Source organism: Zosterops lateralis (assembly GCF_965231275.1).
Source record: "Zosterops lateralis genome assembly, chromosome: 2".
NCBI lineage: Eukaryota > Metazoa > Chordata > Aves > Passeriformes > Zosteropidae > Zosterops > Zosterops lateralis.
The window spans coordinates 17348841-17364982 of record NC_139763.1 but is presented as its reverse complement, the minus strand read 5'-3'; the positions used below and the strand labels follow the sequence as shown (position 1 = coordinate 17364982).

At 38.8% G+C, this 16142-nt stretch overlaps 1 protein-coding gene across 3 annotated transcripts in view; it reads left to right on the top strand.

Annotated features, from left to right (window-relative positions):
* REPS2 (RALBP1 associated Eps domain containing 2) overlaps positions 1-16142 on the top strand; it is a gene marked incomplete at its 5' end in the record, with an annotated part of 95836 nt that overhangs the window by 49841 nt on the left and 29853 nt on the right. For all 3 annotated transcript variants that reach the window (XM_083885140.1, XM_083885139.1, XM_083885141.1), the window contains 4 exons: positions 3662-3731; positions 5629-5694; positions 9977-10019; positions 12956-13092. In XM_083885140.1, coding sequence (XP_083741266.1) covers positions 3662-3731; positions 5629-5694; positions 9977-10019; positions 12956-13092 — 316 coding nt within the window. The remainder of the gene's footprint in view (positions 1-3661; positions 3732-5628; positions 5695-9976; positions 10020-12955; positions 13093-16142) is intronic.

Genomic DNA, 16142 nt, shown 5'->3' with positions numbered 1-16142 from the left:
TTCTAATTCTTTCCAAGGTTATTTAAATGATAATCACCCAACAACGAGGTGACACCTATATTATTTATATTTCTGACCCAATAATGACCATCCAAGGACCGCAGTGCCTTTTTCACCCAATTACAGAAAACCATCCAAACCATGAAGAAGGACTTAGACAACACAAAAAAATCCTCTATCTTGACTCACATGCATTACTATATACTAAAATCCCAAATCTAAGTTTTTCACCATGTGAGATCACACAATATTATTCGAACTACACACCCACAACCCCCATGCTTTCACTCAATCTTGGAAGCTTGTTCCAAGGCCTCAAGTCAAATGTGGTGCTTGCTTAAGGGTCAGCACCTTTCAGCATAGAAAGCCTGAAATTTTCAGCCTCCAGGGTTCTACATAAGCTAGGACCTTACCTTGCAGAGAGGAGGGGGCAGGACCAGCTTCACAGAGACTGTGCTATGTGAGCAGCAGGACTGAGTCTCTGAGAGGACTTCAGGAATCTCTAAGCTTCTCATTAAGTCATCTTCAACCCCCAGCTCAGTCTTTTCTTATGTGTATGGAAAGGGCTGACAGGCATCTCAAGAGATATTCCCACATAGTTCACAGGAGTCATTGGGGGACTTGTGAGATGCTGGAATCTGCAGAGAAATAGGCTGTACCTGTTGGTGTCCTGTAGGGCTGCTGCAGGAGGGGTAGTGGAGCACATGGATCATGTTCAGATGAAGTATCTGCACTGCCTGAATTGGTTGAAAATATGAGGCTTCAGCACAGACTTAGAATTATAAAATCATGTAGTTTGGAAAAGACTTCCAAGATAATCAATTCCAACTGTTAGCCCAGCACTGCCTTCTTTCAGATAGCTGTGAGAGCAATAAGGCCACTCCTGAGCATTCTTTTCTCCAGGATAAACAACCCCAGCTCCCTCATGCACTCCTGTTATGCTCCAGACCCTCTGTCAGCTCCATTGCCCTTCTCTGAACACAGGCCAATGTCCTTTCTTGTAGTGAGGGCCCACAACTGAACACAGCAGGTTTGATTGGGTGGAACAGGGGCTTTGGACTAGATCTCCAAAGGTCCCTTCCAAACCTAACCATTGTATGAGTCCATGAAGTCTGCTGCGAGCAAAACTGAATTAAAGAGAGGAGTTTAACACTGAGGTTAAAATCTCAAACTTCTAAAGACTCTATAAAACTGAACTAATCATGGCCAACTGAGTTGTGCCCAAATATTGCAGCTCTCAATGTACATGCTGTGGGATTTAAAGGTTTAGTGTTAAGGTAGTTAATCAAGTGGCAAACTGACTGCAGGAACCAGCCCTTCTGACACTCCTACAAGTATAAAAATAATGGTATGTCATGGCAGCTCAGCAAGGCTGTTCTCCAGCTATTTCCTCCCAATGCTTTGCTCTGGAGAGTCCTGGAGTCAGAACCCATCTGCTCCCTCACCAAATCCATCTTGGTAGTGGCACCACCAAACAGAATCTCCTAAGCTTCTATGGAGTACAGTGTTAAATTTGGACAATGCTGCAGCCAGGACATTGAGAACCCAGCGTATCTTCTGGAACTATTAAAATGTATGTTGTATCCCTGGGAGATGTTGCTCATCCTACAGCAGTTTGCGCAGCAGTCACACTGGGCTTTGGAAGCAGCACTGCAGATCTGGTGGTGCAGGGTGCTGGTATGTCAGTAGTGTGGGCAGGTTTTTTTCCAGAATCACCTAATCCCTTGCTTGTGACCTTGTTTTGGGTGGCTTGCAACCTAAAGTACGAAAGAAGATAGAGATAAAATATAGAATTATATTTGAAATGGAAATAAATATATAATATCTTTCATACACATAATTAAAAAGCTTCATTTTACATTGTCCAAGATAAATGGACTTTAAAATCTCTTCAAAAGTGATTTGAGAATCATTTTGACTTGATTTTTTAATGTTCAACTTATGTTTATACATTCAGAATTAATACACTGAATGAGTATCATTTGGAAGGTCAGTAATTCATCTTCCATTCATCTCCCTCAGTGGGAAGTGCACAAATTCCCTGTTGCAATTTCATTTGTATCTTCGCTAGTTGAGGAATTATACTTTAGATACTTGATCACTAAATTAAAAATATTACCAATACAATCTGTTATGCATTACCTCTGTATCTTTTTTAATTTCCACCTATCATCTATTCAGGTTATTTAATTTCATTTCAGATGTTTTTACTGTGACTGCTGAACTACAATACTGCAATAAAATAGAAATAGTTCCTGAATGCATTCATAAAGAAAATAGTGGCAGGAGGCGGGTCATCTGCGTGCTAGGCTTTGTTAAACTTGAAAAATGCACCAAGGCTGCTGATATTTATGCTTGAAAATGACATGGGTGACTGATTTTTGTTTACCAAGGAAGTTTTGGCTTCACCGTTGTGGGGTTTTTTCTCAAGTTTTTGTCTCTCACTCTCCTTTGGCTGTTTTCTGCAAGCTTTTTCACTGCCAAAATCTTAAAGTTAAAACATGCATAAAATGACTGGCTGGGGTTCCTCTGGGCTTCCTCAGAAATGTCATTCTCCGCAGTTCATTGAAATATCTGAAAGTCATTCTGTCAATTAAAGCATGCCTTGAGTTAGGTCTGTGGTCTCATGTTCTTCAGCTGAGTGTCAGGGTTAGCTGTGGATGGGAAATGTTTTGTTCATGCATTTTCAGAGTCCTCAAGCCATGTTTTTGCTGTGTTGCTTTTTCAGAAGTTCTAGGGTATCCCATTCCTCAGAAACTTTATAAAACAAATCTCATATACCTTTAGTGTGGAGTTTTCCTTTTTGAACTATTGACTTGAGATTTTTGTGGTCTTTTAAAAATGTCTATGAAATCTAGGTTTCTCAATGCATTTGTTTAGGCCAAATTTATTTCAGGACATTTTCAGGTCAAACCTCTTCCATGCCCCCTGGGAAAAAAAACCAGCATCACTAAATATTTAGAGAAGTTTAGGGTTTCTGACATTTGCTTGAATGTTTTATTTGGTTGCAGAGTGTATTCTTGTTCTTACAGATAATGGAGGTAGAATTTATTTCAGCAGAAGCTCCAAGAGCAATAAATACCTATAAGTTGCTGCTGAAATAACAGGAAATTAAGGAATAAGACTGGGCAGAAATTCCCTGTTTTCCTATCAAAGGCCTGAATGGGCCTCCAACAGACTTGCAAATGAAATTCGTTTTTCCCATCTTTATGACTGCATGCTGAAAGAAGAGAGTAGTTCAAGGATCAGCCACATCAATCAGGAGCCTTTAAAGCCTAACCACCATGCTCTGCAGTACAGCTGGAGTTTGGTTAGAGAGACTTTTCTCATGGAGACTGGAGAAGCTTTCATCTATCCTTACACAGGTGTTAGATATGGCTCTGTTGGGAGAAGTCTCTCCTTACCTATTGTCCTTATCTCCTTCAGTCTTTCACTGCTGAAGTGCTCCTCTTACTAATTTCAGGTGTGGAACTGCTGTACCTTGAAAAGCAGAGTTATATTGTCTTTCTGTAGGTCCTCTATTCTTCTTTATTTAACAAAGAAATTGTGGTGCAAGAGCAAATGTTGCCATTATTTGTGTTGAACTGTCTTCTTAAATATTTGACTGTGGAAAGGTATGATCTGTAACAATCAGTGTAATTAACAAATCTTCTTTCTTTAGAAGTCATCAGCTGAAGAGGTACCTGATAACTCTCCCCTGTTACAAGATGGAAAGAAAGATGACAAACAAGGTATTTAAATAAAGAACTTTTTCTTCCATTGGGGATTAAATTATGTGTATTTTTAGTAAGCCATTATGTTTGCTGACAGAAGCAATGGTGTGTTTAATTTCTAAGATGGCTATGTGTTGCTAAAGATCTAAAGAGATATCTCACAGCAGCTGAGTTTGAGACAAATAAACTGAGAGGTTTGCTTCAAAATTAGTTCTATCATATGTGAATGATATAAAATCTACCTTCTAAAATATGTCTAGTCCTATGACAATTAATGTTGTACTTCTTACTTAAACAAAAATTTAATTGTTATCAGGAATTTTTTAAGGGTAAAGATTACACTGTGCCAAATTTTCAATTTCCATTTTTGCAAGAAACACCAACACTTCAAAATCAGTTTTTACTGCTATTTGGAAAAAAAAAGCCCTGTATTTTCTTGCAAAACAAAAGTTTTAATCAAATTGGACTGAAAAGACTTGATTCATTCACTTCATTTGACATCCATCAGCAGCAAGTCATGTGAATTTGATCTTTTTTTTAACTGCAGTAGCTTCTGTGGCTTCTAGAATTGACACCAGATCTCAGATAGCTATATTATAGCCCTCTTATATTCCCTTTTTCCAGTTCTTACTTGCTGTCCCTCCATTGTAGAAACGAAACAGTTGTGGGTATTTTGTTGCCTGATTCTCAGAGCTGCAGATCATGCATTAATTAAAATAAAAAATGTCTTGGCCTCCCAGATGTCCACATGTAAAGGTTGCGTCAGAGCTGTGAGACCAGGTAGTCCACATTCCTGATTCATCTTCCACACTCAGGTGTGACAGAGTTCGACAGATTCCCAGTGTCCCTTTTTCAAAAAAAGTTTGTCAAGAGTTGACGTGTGTTTGTAAAACATTTTGACACGTCAGTATATTGTAAGAAATCAGTGTTTTGACAAGGTTTGTTTTGTTGTAAAATGTATAATGAACCAGAGAAGGACTTGAACCTTGAAGGTTATTGCTTTGAAATGTCTTGGGAAGATTTACTTTTTACTAAGGGAATGCTTTTTCCCTGTTTAGATGACAAAGTTGTGCTTTGAGTTTTGTAGCTGACGTGTCAAGTCACATAGGAGCCTGCATGTTTTGAGACATGCAGTCCTCCTTCAGGGCTGAAGATATGCTGTATTTATGACACAGATTGCTACCTTTTCAGCCAAAGAACAAACACTTTTGTTCCACGTTCTACCTTTATTATTATTCTGAGAAGCATGAGAACAGATCAGTCTCCTGACTGAGGGGATCTCCCCAGAAGTCAAGAACCTGCAGTTCAGGACAGTAGAAGCAAATTTTCCTGCATTCTCAAAAGTATACAAGTAAATTACCTTGACTTAGATTATAATGTAGTTAAATTTGGAAGATAATGTAAACTGAACTGGGTTACAAGACCCAAAACTTTCCATGTTTTCTTTGATACAGGCAGATCATGGAGCAGGTAAGGTTGGAAGGGACATCTGGTTCAACCTCTTTGCTAAAGCAGGTTCATCCTAGAGCAGGAGAGATTTCATTCCAAGTGGTCATTTAACACTGAGTGTTAAAATACATCTAAATACACTATGGTGCATTTAAAAACTCCATTAGAAAGTTTGCATAGGGGAATGTGGAAGGAGGATAAGCACTCAACCCCACAAATTCTCAAAATTTGAAATTATTTGGCAACTTGAGCATAGGTCTTTCTTTCTCGTCTTGACTTTTGTGCTCTTGGAAATTGTTACTTGTTTGAGTGCTTCAGTTTTCTGAGGGTATTTGGCTACTTTTCAAGTATGTTTGGCATTACAAGATGTCTAATACCAGTTTAGGTGTTCTTTTCTCAGACTTGATACTTCTAGATTTTACCCTCACGTACTTGAAGTAATTATCTTTTTTTTATTTTTCTTAAGCTCTTAAAGTAAGCACTACTCTTAAAAGTATACCAAAGGAATTTCAGCACTTGACTGTGAAAGCAGGTAAGGAAAAATAAATACCATGTGTTATTTGCATGAGAATTTTGATCAAGTATTTCTATATCACATTAAGCCTAAATTAGTGTAATTTGATTAATATTTGAAATAATCTTTTTCTCTTGTACTATTTTTCCTACTGATATTAGCTTTTAGCTCATAATGACTGCTATTTGTAAGATAAATATTAATTACCTCTTCAGGTTGTCAAAAGGTTTTCTTGCTTTCTTTCCCTCGTTGGCAGTGTGTGGGTTCTTCCTGTGGAAAATGTTTTAAGCCATTTTAAAGATTCTGGAGTTCTGTGCTACAAACAAGATGCAAAAGCATGAATATTGTACCTCTTGGTAAAACATCATCAAAGTATAGAATAACTATGCAGTGTTTTGGTAACTATTCTGAAGTGGCCTGTTTCTGTGTGAAAGCTTAGCTTTCCTATTTTGTGTCAAGGAGTTACAGGACAGAGAGCATTATGGAAACACAGACCTTGAGGCACTTAAGACACTGAGGCAAACTTTTGACTCAAGGCTTGTTTGTTGAAACCACTCCTGATTTTTCTCTCTCCAGCTCTAACATACTCTCCTTGTTCCTATCGTTCCGGAAAATGTTATTTTTGGAACAGCATATGTCAAAATTACTTATTTGCTCCAGAAACTTCCCCTGCATTCAGTTCAGTTCGTCAGACCTCCCTGGCCGCCTTCTTTGTTAATCTCTTTGTACAGTGGTAGGAATGTTTGTAAGCCCTCCCTGGTCTCAGTCAAGCTAAAAATCTTGCTTTCTCTTCCTTTTGCATGAATGTTTTTACTCATGAAGATATCCTTGATTAAGAAAATGGACCCCACATGTCTGTTACAGCAGTTTTTGTCTTATAGCTCGATTTATTCATGGCTGCTCAGCAGCTGCATGCCTCATTTCCCAAATCTTTTTTTCCTGGCTTCTTCCCAAACACTTGGCAGCTGCCAGATTTGCTATCTTCAGCTCCTATTCCCAAAAGATTGCTGCTTCTCCTTTACACACACACACACTCTCTTGCACATCCCTCTCAGGGAAAGGGGAGAGAGGTTGCATGACTTTCCATTCTCTTCTCCTTCCTCCTGGTTTTGCCTGGGAGCACAGGGGAGTTTTACTTTCAGTTCAGCAATTCTATCTTTAGTACATTTTTGAATAAAACTTACTGTCACCTGCACATCTCCTTCCCCTGTGTCTTTCATCTCCTGGTCAGGAAGGTCTTGCCCATGCTGCTGGGCTCCTCCAGCAGTGTTGCTGTGTTTTTATACCAAAGGGGACAGTGTCAGAATTTCAGTCCATCATTGTGGCTGCTGTCCCTGCAGGGGTTCCACTCTTGCTGTGCTGCACATTGAGGATTTGAGCCAGCACATTCTCAGGTTGCATGCTACAACTGATGTGAAAAGTAAAAATGTTTTTCTATCCAGTGGATTAAATGCAGCACAGTAATTGAGTGGTTGTTTCAGAATCAGTCACTATTCTGAAAGGTCATTGCAATCATTAACCTCCAGCTTGAAAACTCATTTGGGATGAAGTGGGAGAAATTTTACATGCTTTGGTTATTGATTTAGGCTGTTTATGTAAACTCAGGAAAGATGATAGTCTGTGAAAGTTTTCTTTGCCATCAGAAGGTCTAGAAATTTGAAATTGGTAAGAACTTTATATGCTCAGCATTCTGAATGTCTGGCCAGTTTATTTAGACTCCCAAGTGCAGGATCATTGTTGGCCTTAGCCTTTTAAAAGATTGAGGGCCAAATTTCCAAGCATTTAAATTGTACATTTCTCCCTAGATGACCAATAGGGAGATGAGTTATTGAGGTTGATGACTAGTGGGGAATGCTTTGGGTTTTTTTCTTTAGCCTTTTCTAGCAAAATTTTCCACCTGGTCTTAAGCCTGTAAAACAAGGAGGCATCTGTTGAGTGTAAGATGTTAGGCTACAGTCAAAAGTTAACAAATCAGCATCCTTTGGAATGTTAAAATGAAGCTGCCTTGCAAAGGGGGCTGTAGGAGCAGCTCAACACCCAAAACAGGAACCTTCACACCCTCTTTCGTTACTGCAGACCAAGCTGCTCAGGCACTACTACTCCAGGAATCACACAAACTTTTAAATAACTAATGTAAATTATTTTTTCAACAGGTTTAACTTATTAATTTCATGAAAGTTATGCTTGTGTAACCATAGCAGTAGAAACAGGGAAAACTCAAGAACTGGATGAATAGCTTTGTATCATATTGAGTAATTTTGTAATGTGTGTATAAACCTGCACCTCAGACATGAAGTGTGCACAGACTGAAGGTACCAAAACAGCTGCATGTTTCTTGGAAATCCTGCCACAATTATTTGTATGTCCTAATAATGAAGGACCTGCTTCATAGTATTTTTTGTATTGTACTACTTCTTCTGAAAGGAAAGCTAAGTCTGGGTATTCTGTAACTATAGCCTTGAATTTCCTAGTTTTTCAAAAGCTTAAAAAGAAAATCCTTGGCAGTAGCATTCTATTGCTATCATTTTTTATTAGTAGTCCTTTTGGAATTCTCTCTTCCTTATGTGCTTTCCTGTTTACCTCAATAGGATGTCCTTGGAGAGTTTGAATGTCAGTTTTACCTATGGGTTTTTTATTTGAAAGACTTTCTAAAAGAAGTGCGAATAGAATTACAGTCTCCATAAGAAAAGGAAAATTTGAAGATTCTTAAACATGGTTTAGCTTGGAAGGGATTTATACTTCCTATTTCCAAGTGGCATATTTAATAATTGTTCATGTAATTTAATAATCAGCAATTTCAGCATTGGAAAACTGGGTCATATGGCTGTAGGGAAGCAGTGTCTGAAGTTGTATTCTCTGGGAGTTTGACACAGGGAGAGGGAGGAGGATTATCATCACTGCATATTTTAATATTAATTCTCTCTCCCTTCTTTAGTTGCTAGGAAGAGTTTGTTGCAGAGAAATCTGGAATGACTGTGAATCAGTTTGGTGATCACAATGTACTAGAACTTGGTTTATAAGTGGTCACTGCTGGCTGCAGTGGGATTTATTCTATCCAAAACACCAACCAGCTCTGCATGATCCTAATAGCAGTTTCTTTTATGAAAAGCTAGTGTGTGGCTGTACATGTGCCATCTGCTGCTACTTGTCTTCTATGAGCCTAAAGCTTCCTGTGGAGGGTCTGTGCAGAAGTACAGTGAAAGCCATTAAAAACTCAGTATTTGCCAGCTACTGCCACAGGCAGCTCCTACTCTGTGGTTTGGAGGATCCATTGTATTCTCAGGTAGTGCTCTGTGGTAGCTGATGATAAATGCTCTGTAGTAGCTGGTGATAAATGTCTGACTTGAAAGTAGGCATATATCTGAAGGAAGCTAGAAATTCTGACAAATTTTTTTTCCCCCAACCTTTTCATTTCTCTCGAGTGTTGTACCTTGATTAGTAGACTGGGAGAAATACAAGGATTCACTTTGTATGTGCACTGGGATCATTGATGCTGCTGTAATACCTGGAGGATATCTCAGTGGGATGAATTTGAAAGCAATCATGCAGATATGTTTTCTCAAAATTATCTCATACTAGTAAGGAGAGTAACAGAAAAGACAATGTAAACCAAGGAACAGCCTCAAGGAATTACCCAGAGATGATAATTCAGCACTGTTATTTTCCTATCGCCTAAAACCTGCATGTGGCAGATATTTGGAAAACATCCAAATAACAGAAACCCATTTTTACAGTAATGGAAATGTGTTTGATCAACATTTAGACTTAAAAGCTTTCTTCCTTCAAATACCTTTCCTTGCCAAGGTCAAAACAGTCTCAACATAACATGTTAATATTTTGCAATTGGTGACGTTCATTTATACTGATTAGTTAAAGTATTTAGGAAGGACATAAACCTTCATGCTTTTGGAAGCAGGAGAAGTAATGGATACCTGGACTAAGAACAACAAGATGTTTTCTATAAAAAGTTTATGTTGTTTCTTACGTTGTTTTATCACAACTACATCCATGACTACAGGTCAGAGCTACCAGACCTATTGCTCTTCCTGTGTTCTGGTACCCAAATGAAAAAGGTGAAGCTCTCATTATATGTTGGCTTTTGAATTCTTAGGACATTCACACACTACAAAAACAAAGGGGAAGAAGAAGTGAAAATCAATCCCCATTGCTCATGTGAGATGAGTATACTCTCACATCCACATTTGCAACACTCATGTGTTTAAGGGAAATTGATTCTGAAGCTAAAGACATTTATTTAAAATAAGATGTTTTAGCAGATCTTTTTTCTTTTCTGTTCCAGCTGCTCAAGAACCTAATGCACTCAGAGCCAGACCACGATCCAGGTACTGCTTTCATTCCTGTTTCAGGAAAAAACATGTTTTTCTAGTGTTAGATACAAGGCATCAGAACTGGTGTTGGATTTTTTTTTTTTTTTTTATTGGTGTTGTGCTGGAAGTACAGCTCAGATCAGACAGATTTACCAGGAGGAATCTGTAAGCTAGAGACCCTACATAAATACTGTACTAGGGCCCCATGATCTCTGGTCATAAGGTGCTGGAAGTTTTGCCTGTCTTCCCAGCCCTGCTGCCTTGTCAGGGTGGTGACTGCCTCCAGCCCAGCCCCAGGGGCAGGACAGCTGGGACCACCCCATTGCAGGGAACATCCTCAGCAATTCTGTGCTCTTCCAACCTGCACGGTGATTTCAAATGGAGGGAGACACTGCACATTCCTACAGAAACAGCAGTAGTAGCTCAGCTCTTGGGTGTGGGTGAGTGAATCCTTTTATTGGCATCCATGTGCTTGGCTGTGGCTGGTTGGTGTGTGATAGGAAGACTTCAGGACTGTTGTGTGCTACAAGTGACACCTGCTGAATTTGGATGTTTGAAAGAAAAGGGAAACCTGTGCCAGAAAATATTGTATATAAATAGATTACAACTTGGGTTGGTTGTCACCTACTGGTGTATAGGCATGTTGTTAATTCACCTTAAACTTTTCATTTATGGTGCTAGTTAGAGGACTCTGCTTGGGATTTTTTTTTCTTGGGTAATGAGAGTATAATCAGAAGCTGTTTGCTCACAGGCTTGTCAAAGCCTGCTAGTAAGAGAGGATCAGCTGTAAGCATGGTGATTGAGGATTGAAATCATCTGTTCTTAGGACCTGTATTTGGGAAGGCTGAACTGCCTTGTGTGTTGTTTTTATACTGCTAGCCAAAGCTTTTTAGTTTCTGCAAAGTTCTAGATTTTCTTGCAGTGTTACTAAATAGCAAATATGAAAAAAATGTGCACAAATACATAGAACACCAAATGCTTAAACAAGCTCAGGAAAAGTCACTTGATTGTGACTACTCTGTCACATGTGGCTGTCTCACATCTGACTGTATGTCACTGCTCCAGTGCAGAAGTTGAGATTGGAGATGCTTGGTCACATCCTTGAACTCAGACCTGCTGTGCTTGTTGGAAATGGGATGAAATAGAATAGGGGGATTTATTTTTCTCTTTAAAGAATGATTGGGATGTTAGGAAAAAAATGTGTATTAATGGACTTCAAAAGCAGATTGGAATATATTCAGTAACTGAGAAAACAAGAACAGTGAAAGATTTTGTGGAGGGAAAGTAAATCTGGTAAATTTCGTGATGGTAATAAACAAGGTAGAATTGTTGGCTTCTCTGGCGAGTCCTGAAAATTCTGATTCAAAGGGTGAGGAGGACTCTGACAGTCCTATTAGACAAAGAAGTAAATCAGGAAATCTTGTCTCTAGCAGAACCAGAACAAGAGGATATGGAGTAAATCAGTGATTCAGGCTCCTTTAAGAAGAATTATGGGACTGCTGGGAAGGCCATCTATGTGCCTGTACTGTTTACTAACTGTGATTTATTGACTTGGAAACAGGATGTTGCATCTCATTGTAATCCAAATGATATGCATAATATTATTAAATTTGTGATGATGACACGTAACCCCAGCTGGGGAGATACAAAAGTTTGGTTAGAAATTTGTTTATTTATGAAGGAAAAAAGAGTAGTTCTAGAAAAAGCAGAGGAAGGACTGAGTAGGAGAAAAGCTGAGGAGCTAAATCAGAAAATTAGGGGAGCAGGAATACCAAATCCTGATGAACTTCTCCCTAAAGAAGATTTTGAATGGGATTGAATTAAGATGTTGGAATAAAAGGAGTAAAAATGTTGATTTTATATGGAATTCATAATGGAGTGAAAAAACCTGAGAGTCTTGCAAAGTTGTATGAGGTAAAGCAGGGAGACAGAGAATCTCCATTAGCTTTTTATGAGTGGTTATGTGAAGTGGCTCATAAATTGACACACCTGGACCTAGAGAGTGAGGGTAATAGGATATTACTCAATATGCTCTTAATTGGACAGCTGGCACTGGATATTAAGAACCTGTTTTGCAAAAAAAAAAAAAAAAAAAAAAAAAAAAAAAAAAAAAAAAAAGGCCATTTGCCATTAGTAGGAGTTATTTCTGTTTTACTCAAATGCGCTTTTGGTCTTGCCCTGACATGCAGAATGTGTTACAGTAAGTCTAACATCTCATGTTGCCAGTGCTCATTTTGAATAGAGTCTTGGTCTTGCTTTTTCTAAACTGATAACTACAACAGCTGAACAAAATTGGACTGTATTCAGCTAAATCAAAATTCTTATCAAATGCACCACACTACATTGGGATTAATGTGCTGTGGGAGGGCCTGGAAAGAGATGCTGAGCCATGTATTTGACCAGACGTAGTCACTTTGGAGCCATTCAGTTTTTCCAGATTTTGTGGAATTTGGTGACTGTTTCTTATGGAAAATTTATTCTAATAGTTAAAAATTCGTTGTACTAGTGAGAATATTACAAGTTACAAAATGTGTACTTACACAGAAGAAGAAGAATCTATACCTGTATAAACACTACCCTTGCAGTTGAGAAAGGCAACAGAAACTCCAAGGGGTTTATGTGGGGAATTTTACTTTGGTTTATTCAGAAGAGTTGCTACAATTATCCTGCTGGCAAAGTTACATAAGAAGGCCTCAAGCTGTCTTAGAAAAAGCCTTAAAAATACTAGCCCTGTAAGCATGACTCGTTCCTTTCTCCACATGCTTAGGTCCTTCTGTTGCCAAATAAATCTGTTGTTATAAGAGAGAACTCTTAGTCATTAGGACAAGGAATTTCCACCATGAACCTGACTTCTGGTCAGTATGTTTTTAGGTACTATATCACTACAGTTGTTTAAAATTCATTTTTGAAGCAAAATATTTTCTGCTTTTCCCCAACATGTTTTTCCTAAGGTCTTATTCTAGCACATCAATAGAAGATGCCATGAAAAAGGGAGAAGAGCCTCCTACTCCACCTCCAAGGCCACAAAAATCACATTCCAGAGCTTCCTCTTTGGATCTGAACAAAATATTTCAGCAGAACACACAAGGTAAAGTTTGCATTCTTTGTTCCTTCTGACACCATTCAGGTTAGCTGCAGACTTGGCAACTTGATCTGTTTGCAGAAATGCTTGACAATATGTGCATATGCTGGCCTTTGCTGCAGACAGAAATGCACTGCAGAACAGGAGTTCTGCTTGTGTTACATCACCACTGAGGGGAAAAATCACTGTTTCTATAATTAAGGTGAATATAATGTTTTCTGGCACAGTGATGGGAAGCTTAGCATATGGTAGTCTGTCATCACTGACTGTTTATAAGTAGTCTGGCTGTTTAGATGACTCTCATCAGTAACTACAGTATAACTGATTTTTATTACTATTTATTTTTTGTAGTTCAGAAGCAGGAAGAAAACCCCTAATGTTTAAACTGGGGGAAAGAAAGCAAACATTTTTGATGTTAAAGTCTAACATATGTGTGAGAACAATCAGAAGCCACTCTGAGTAAAAAAAAAAAGGGTAATTTATTTTGACAGGGGTGCATGTTGAGGGGAGAGAAAGAAAATGTGGAATAGTAGCTGGGGTGAACTGAAAGAAAGTGGCTTTTCAGCACGTTACCCTTTGAGTGTGCCTCTTGCCTTCAAGTGGGAAGAAGAGCTGTTTGTTCAGGGCAGCAGTCACCCAGCGTGGCTGTGCTCCAGCAGTGTCCTTGAACCAGATCAGAGGTTTGTGTGCTGCACACCAATCATCTGACTCAAGGACCAGCTTAAACATGGTCATGCTTATGCTTCAGGAGAAAGCCAAGGTTTGACTGTGTCAAAGAATGTTTAACTGGGCTCTCTAATGTGGTTCTTGGAGTAGAAAAGAGTTTTACCTCTTGCTGTATGGGACTTTTTTGTGCAAACACTAGAGAGAATTCAAGAGTCCTGCTATGTGTGGTGATCTCTGAAACTCAGTGGGAATACACTTTTTTTTTTTTTTTTTTTTTTTCTTACACAGAGGAGTAATTCCTTATCTTTGATCCTGTTGAAGGATCTGGTGCCTCCAATTTTGATTTTGTTATACATCGAAATAAAACCCAAAACAGAGCCAAGTGCACATTTTCTACTGCAGCAAATCTTCTTGGATAACAAGTATAACTGGAAGGAAACAAACTTGGGTTTAAATGTCACTTGGAACACAATTGAAAGAAGAATATAAATTCTTTAAGAAGTAATCCTGTGAATGAAAATTAACATCTTGCTTTTGCAGTGGTTCATTTTGAAAGTCACAAAGCACTTTATTTTGCAGAAGTTAACAAACTGTGTGCAGTTTTGGGTACCACAATATAAAAAAGACATTAAGCCATTAGAGAATGTCCAAAGAAGGGCAACAAAGGTGGTAAAGGGCCTTGAGGGGAAGCTGTGTGAGGAGCACCTGAGGTCACTTGGTCTGTTCAGCCTGGAGGAGACGGAGGGGAGACGTCACTGCAGTTAGAATTTCCTTATGAGGGGAACAGGAGGGGCAGACACTGATCTCTCCTCTGTGGTGACAGTGACAGGACCTGAGGGAATGGCCTAAAGTTGTCAGGAGAGGTATAGGTTGGATATCAGGAAAATTTTCTTCACTCAGAGGGTGATTGGGCACTGGAACAGGCTCCCCAGGGAAGTGATCACAGTATCAACCCAGAGTTTGAGAAGCATCTGGACAATGCCCTCAGGCACATGGTGTGACTGTTGGGGTATCCTGTGCAGGGCCAGGAGTTTGATTTGATTATTCAAGTGAGGCCTTTCCAACTCAGGATATTCCATGGTTCTGTGTATATCCAGCATGACTAGAATAATCCTGTTTTGGTGCATTTGTCCTACTAATTCTAGTTCAGAAATAATTTTAGTTTGGGGAGATTGGTGGATAATCTGCTTCCAGACCCACAAAGGAATGTTCAGTCGTAGAGTTTTGTTTTCAGTTCCACATAGTTCATGTTGATCTGTAGGTATCATTTCTTTAATTGTAAAACCATCTGTGCTTTGAAGCTTTTTTTGTTTGTTTGTTTGTTTCTTCTTAAATGGCAGAAAAAGAAAAATATCTTTACTTCAAGTAAATTCAGTTAAAGACTGTGGCAAATTCCTGTTGTGGGCAGTGGAATTTTTTTTTTTTTTTTAATTCATTTTTTGCTGCTATATCGTGTTTGTCATCATCTTATTATGCCTTTCTCCTGGGCAGTATACACACTGATTATTTATCTGTGATAGCTGGGATGTCCAGCAATGCATTAGCCACAGAAATGTGCTTGAAAATTATTGAATTGAGAGGTAACTGGACTTGAAGACTGTACCTTCATTCATACTTCATAGCCATACTTCTCTGAGATGCTGCAACGAGTGTTACCCAGGACAGACATAAAAAAGCATAAGAACTTATTGAAAGGCACCTCTTTCTGAAATATCCAAGTGAATTTCTGTTAAGAGACAGAAATATCTTCTATTTTTGTTATTATTTGTGTAGTCTTCATGTTAGCATCGGAGAAAAATCCTGTGCTGCTACATTCTCAATGTATTTCTTTTTGTTGAATATGTAATCTCTGGCATTTGGCCTGTATGCATGTTAAGAAAATCTTGGCTAGAGTTTATGCATTCCTGGAAGGACAACAGCAGGTTTTAAGTAGAAACAAAAATGTAATTTTAAATGCCTACATGACCTAGTTTACTTCTTCATTTCTCCCCTAGCCCAGTCTCCAGTCAGATAGAAGCCAAGAGCTCCCAGAGTAAGACTTGAATATTGAGGGGGCCAAAATTGGGGCAGCTCAGAGCTAGAGATCCTGCAGCAGAGCCCCAGCCAACCCTCTAGCCTCAACAGCAGCAGTAAGCTGGAGTCTGCCTTGAGGCGACTCTGGGGCTGGGGCAGTCTCATTTTTAGTATTAAAACCTGAAAATGCATCCATTGTCTTCTGATGTTTCATTCAGTTTTGTTTGCTGCCCATGACAGCTGATAAAGAATTTACTTCTGGGCAGTGACATCAGTCTGAGTCTTGTTAGATTCATACAATTTCCTCTGAAATACATTTTATTTCCCATTTAGTTTCATTTCTGAGTAACTAAGACATAACTACTTTTAATTAACCG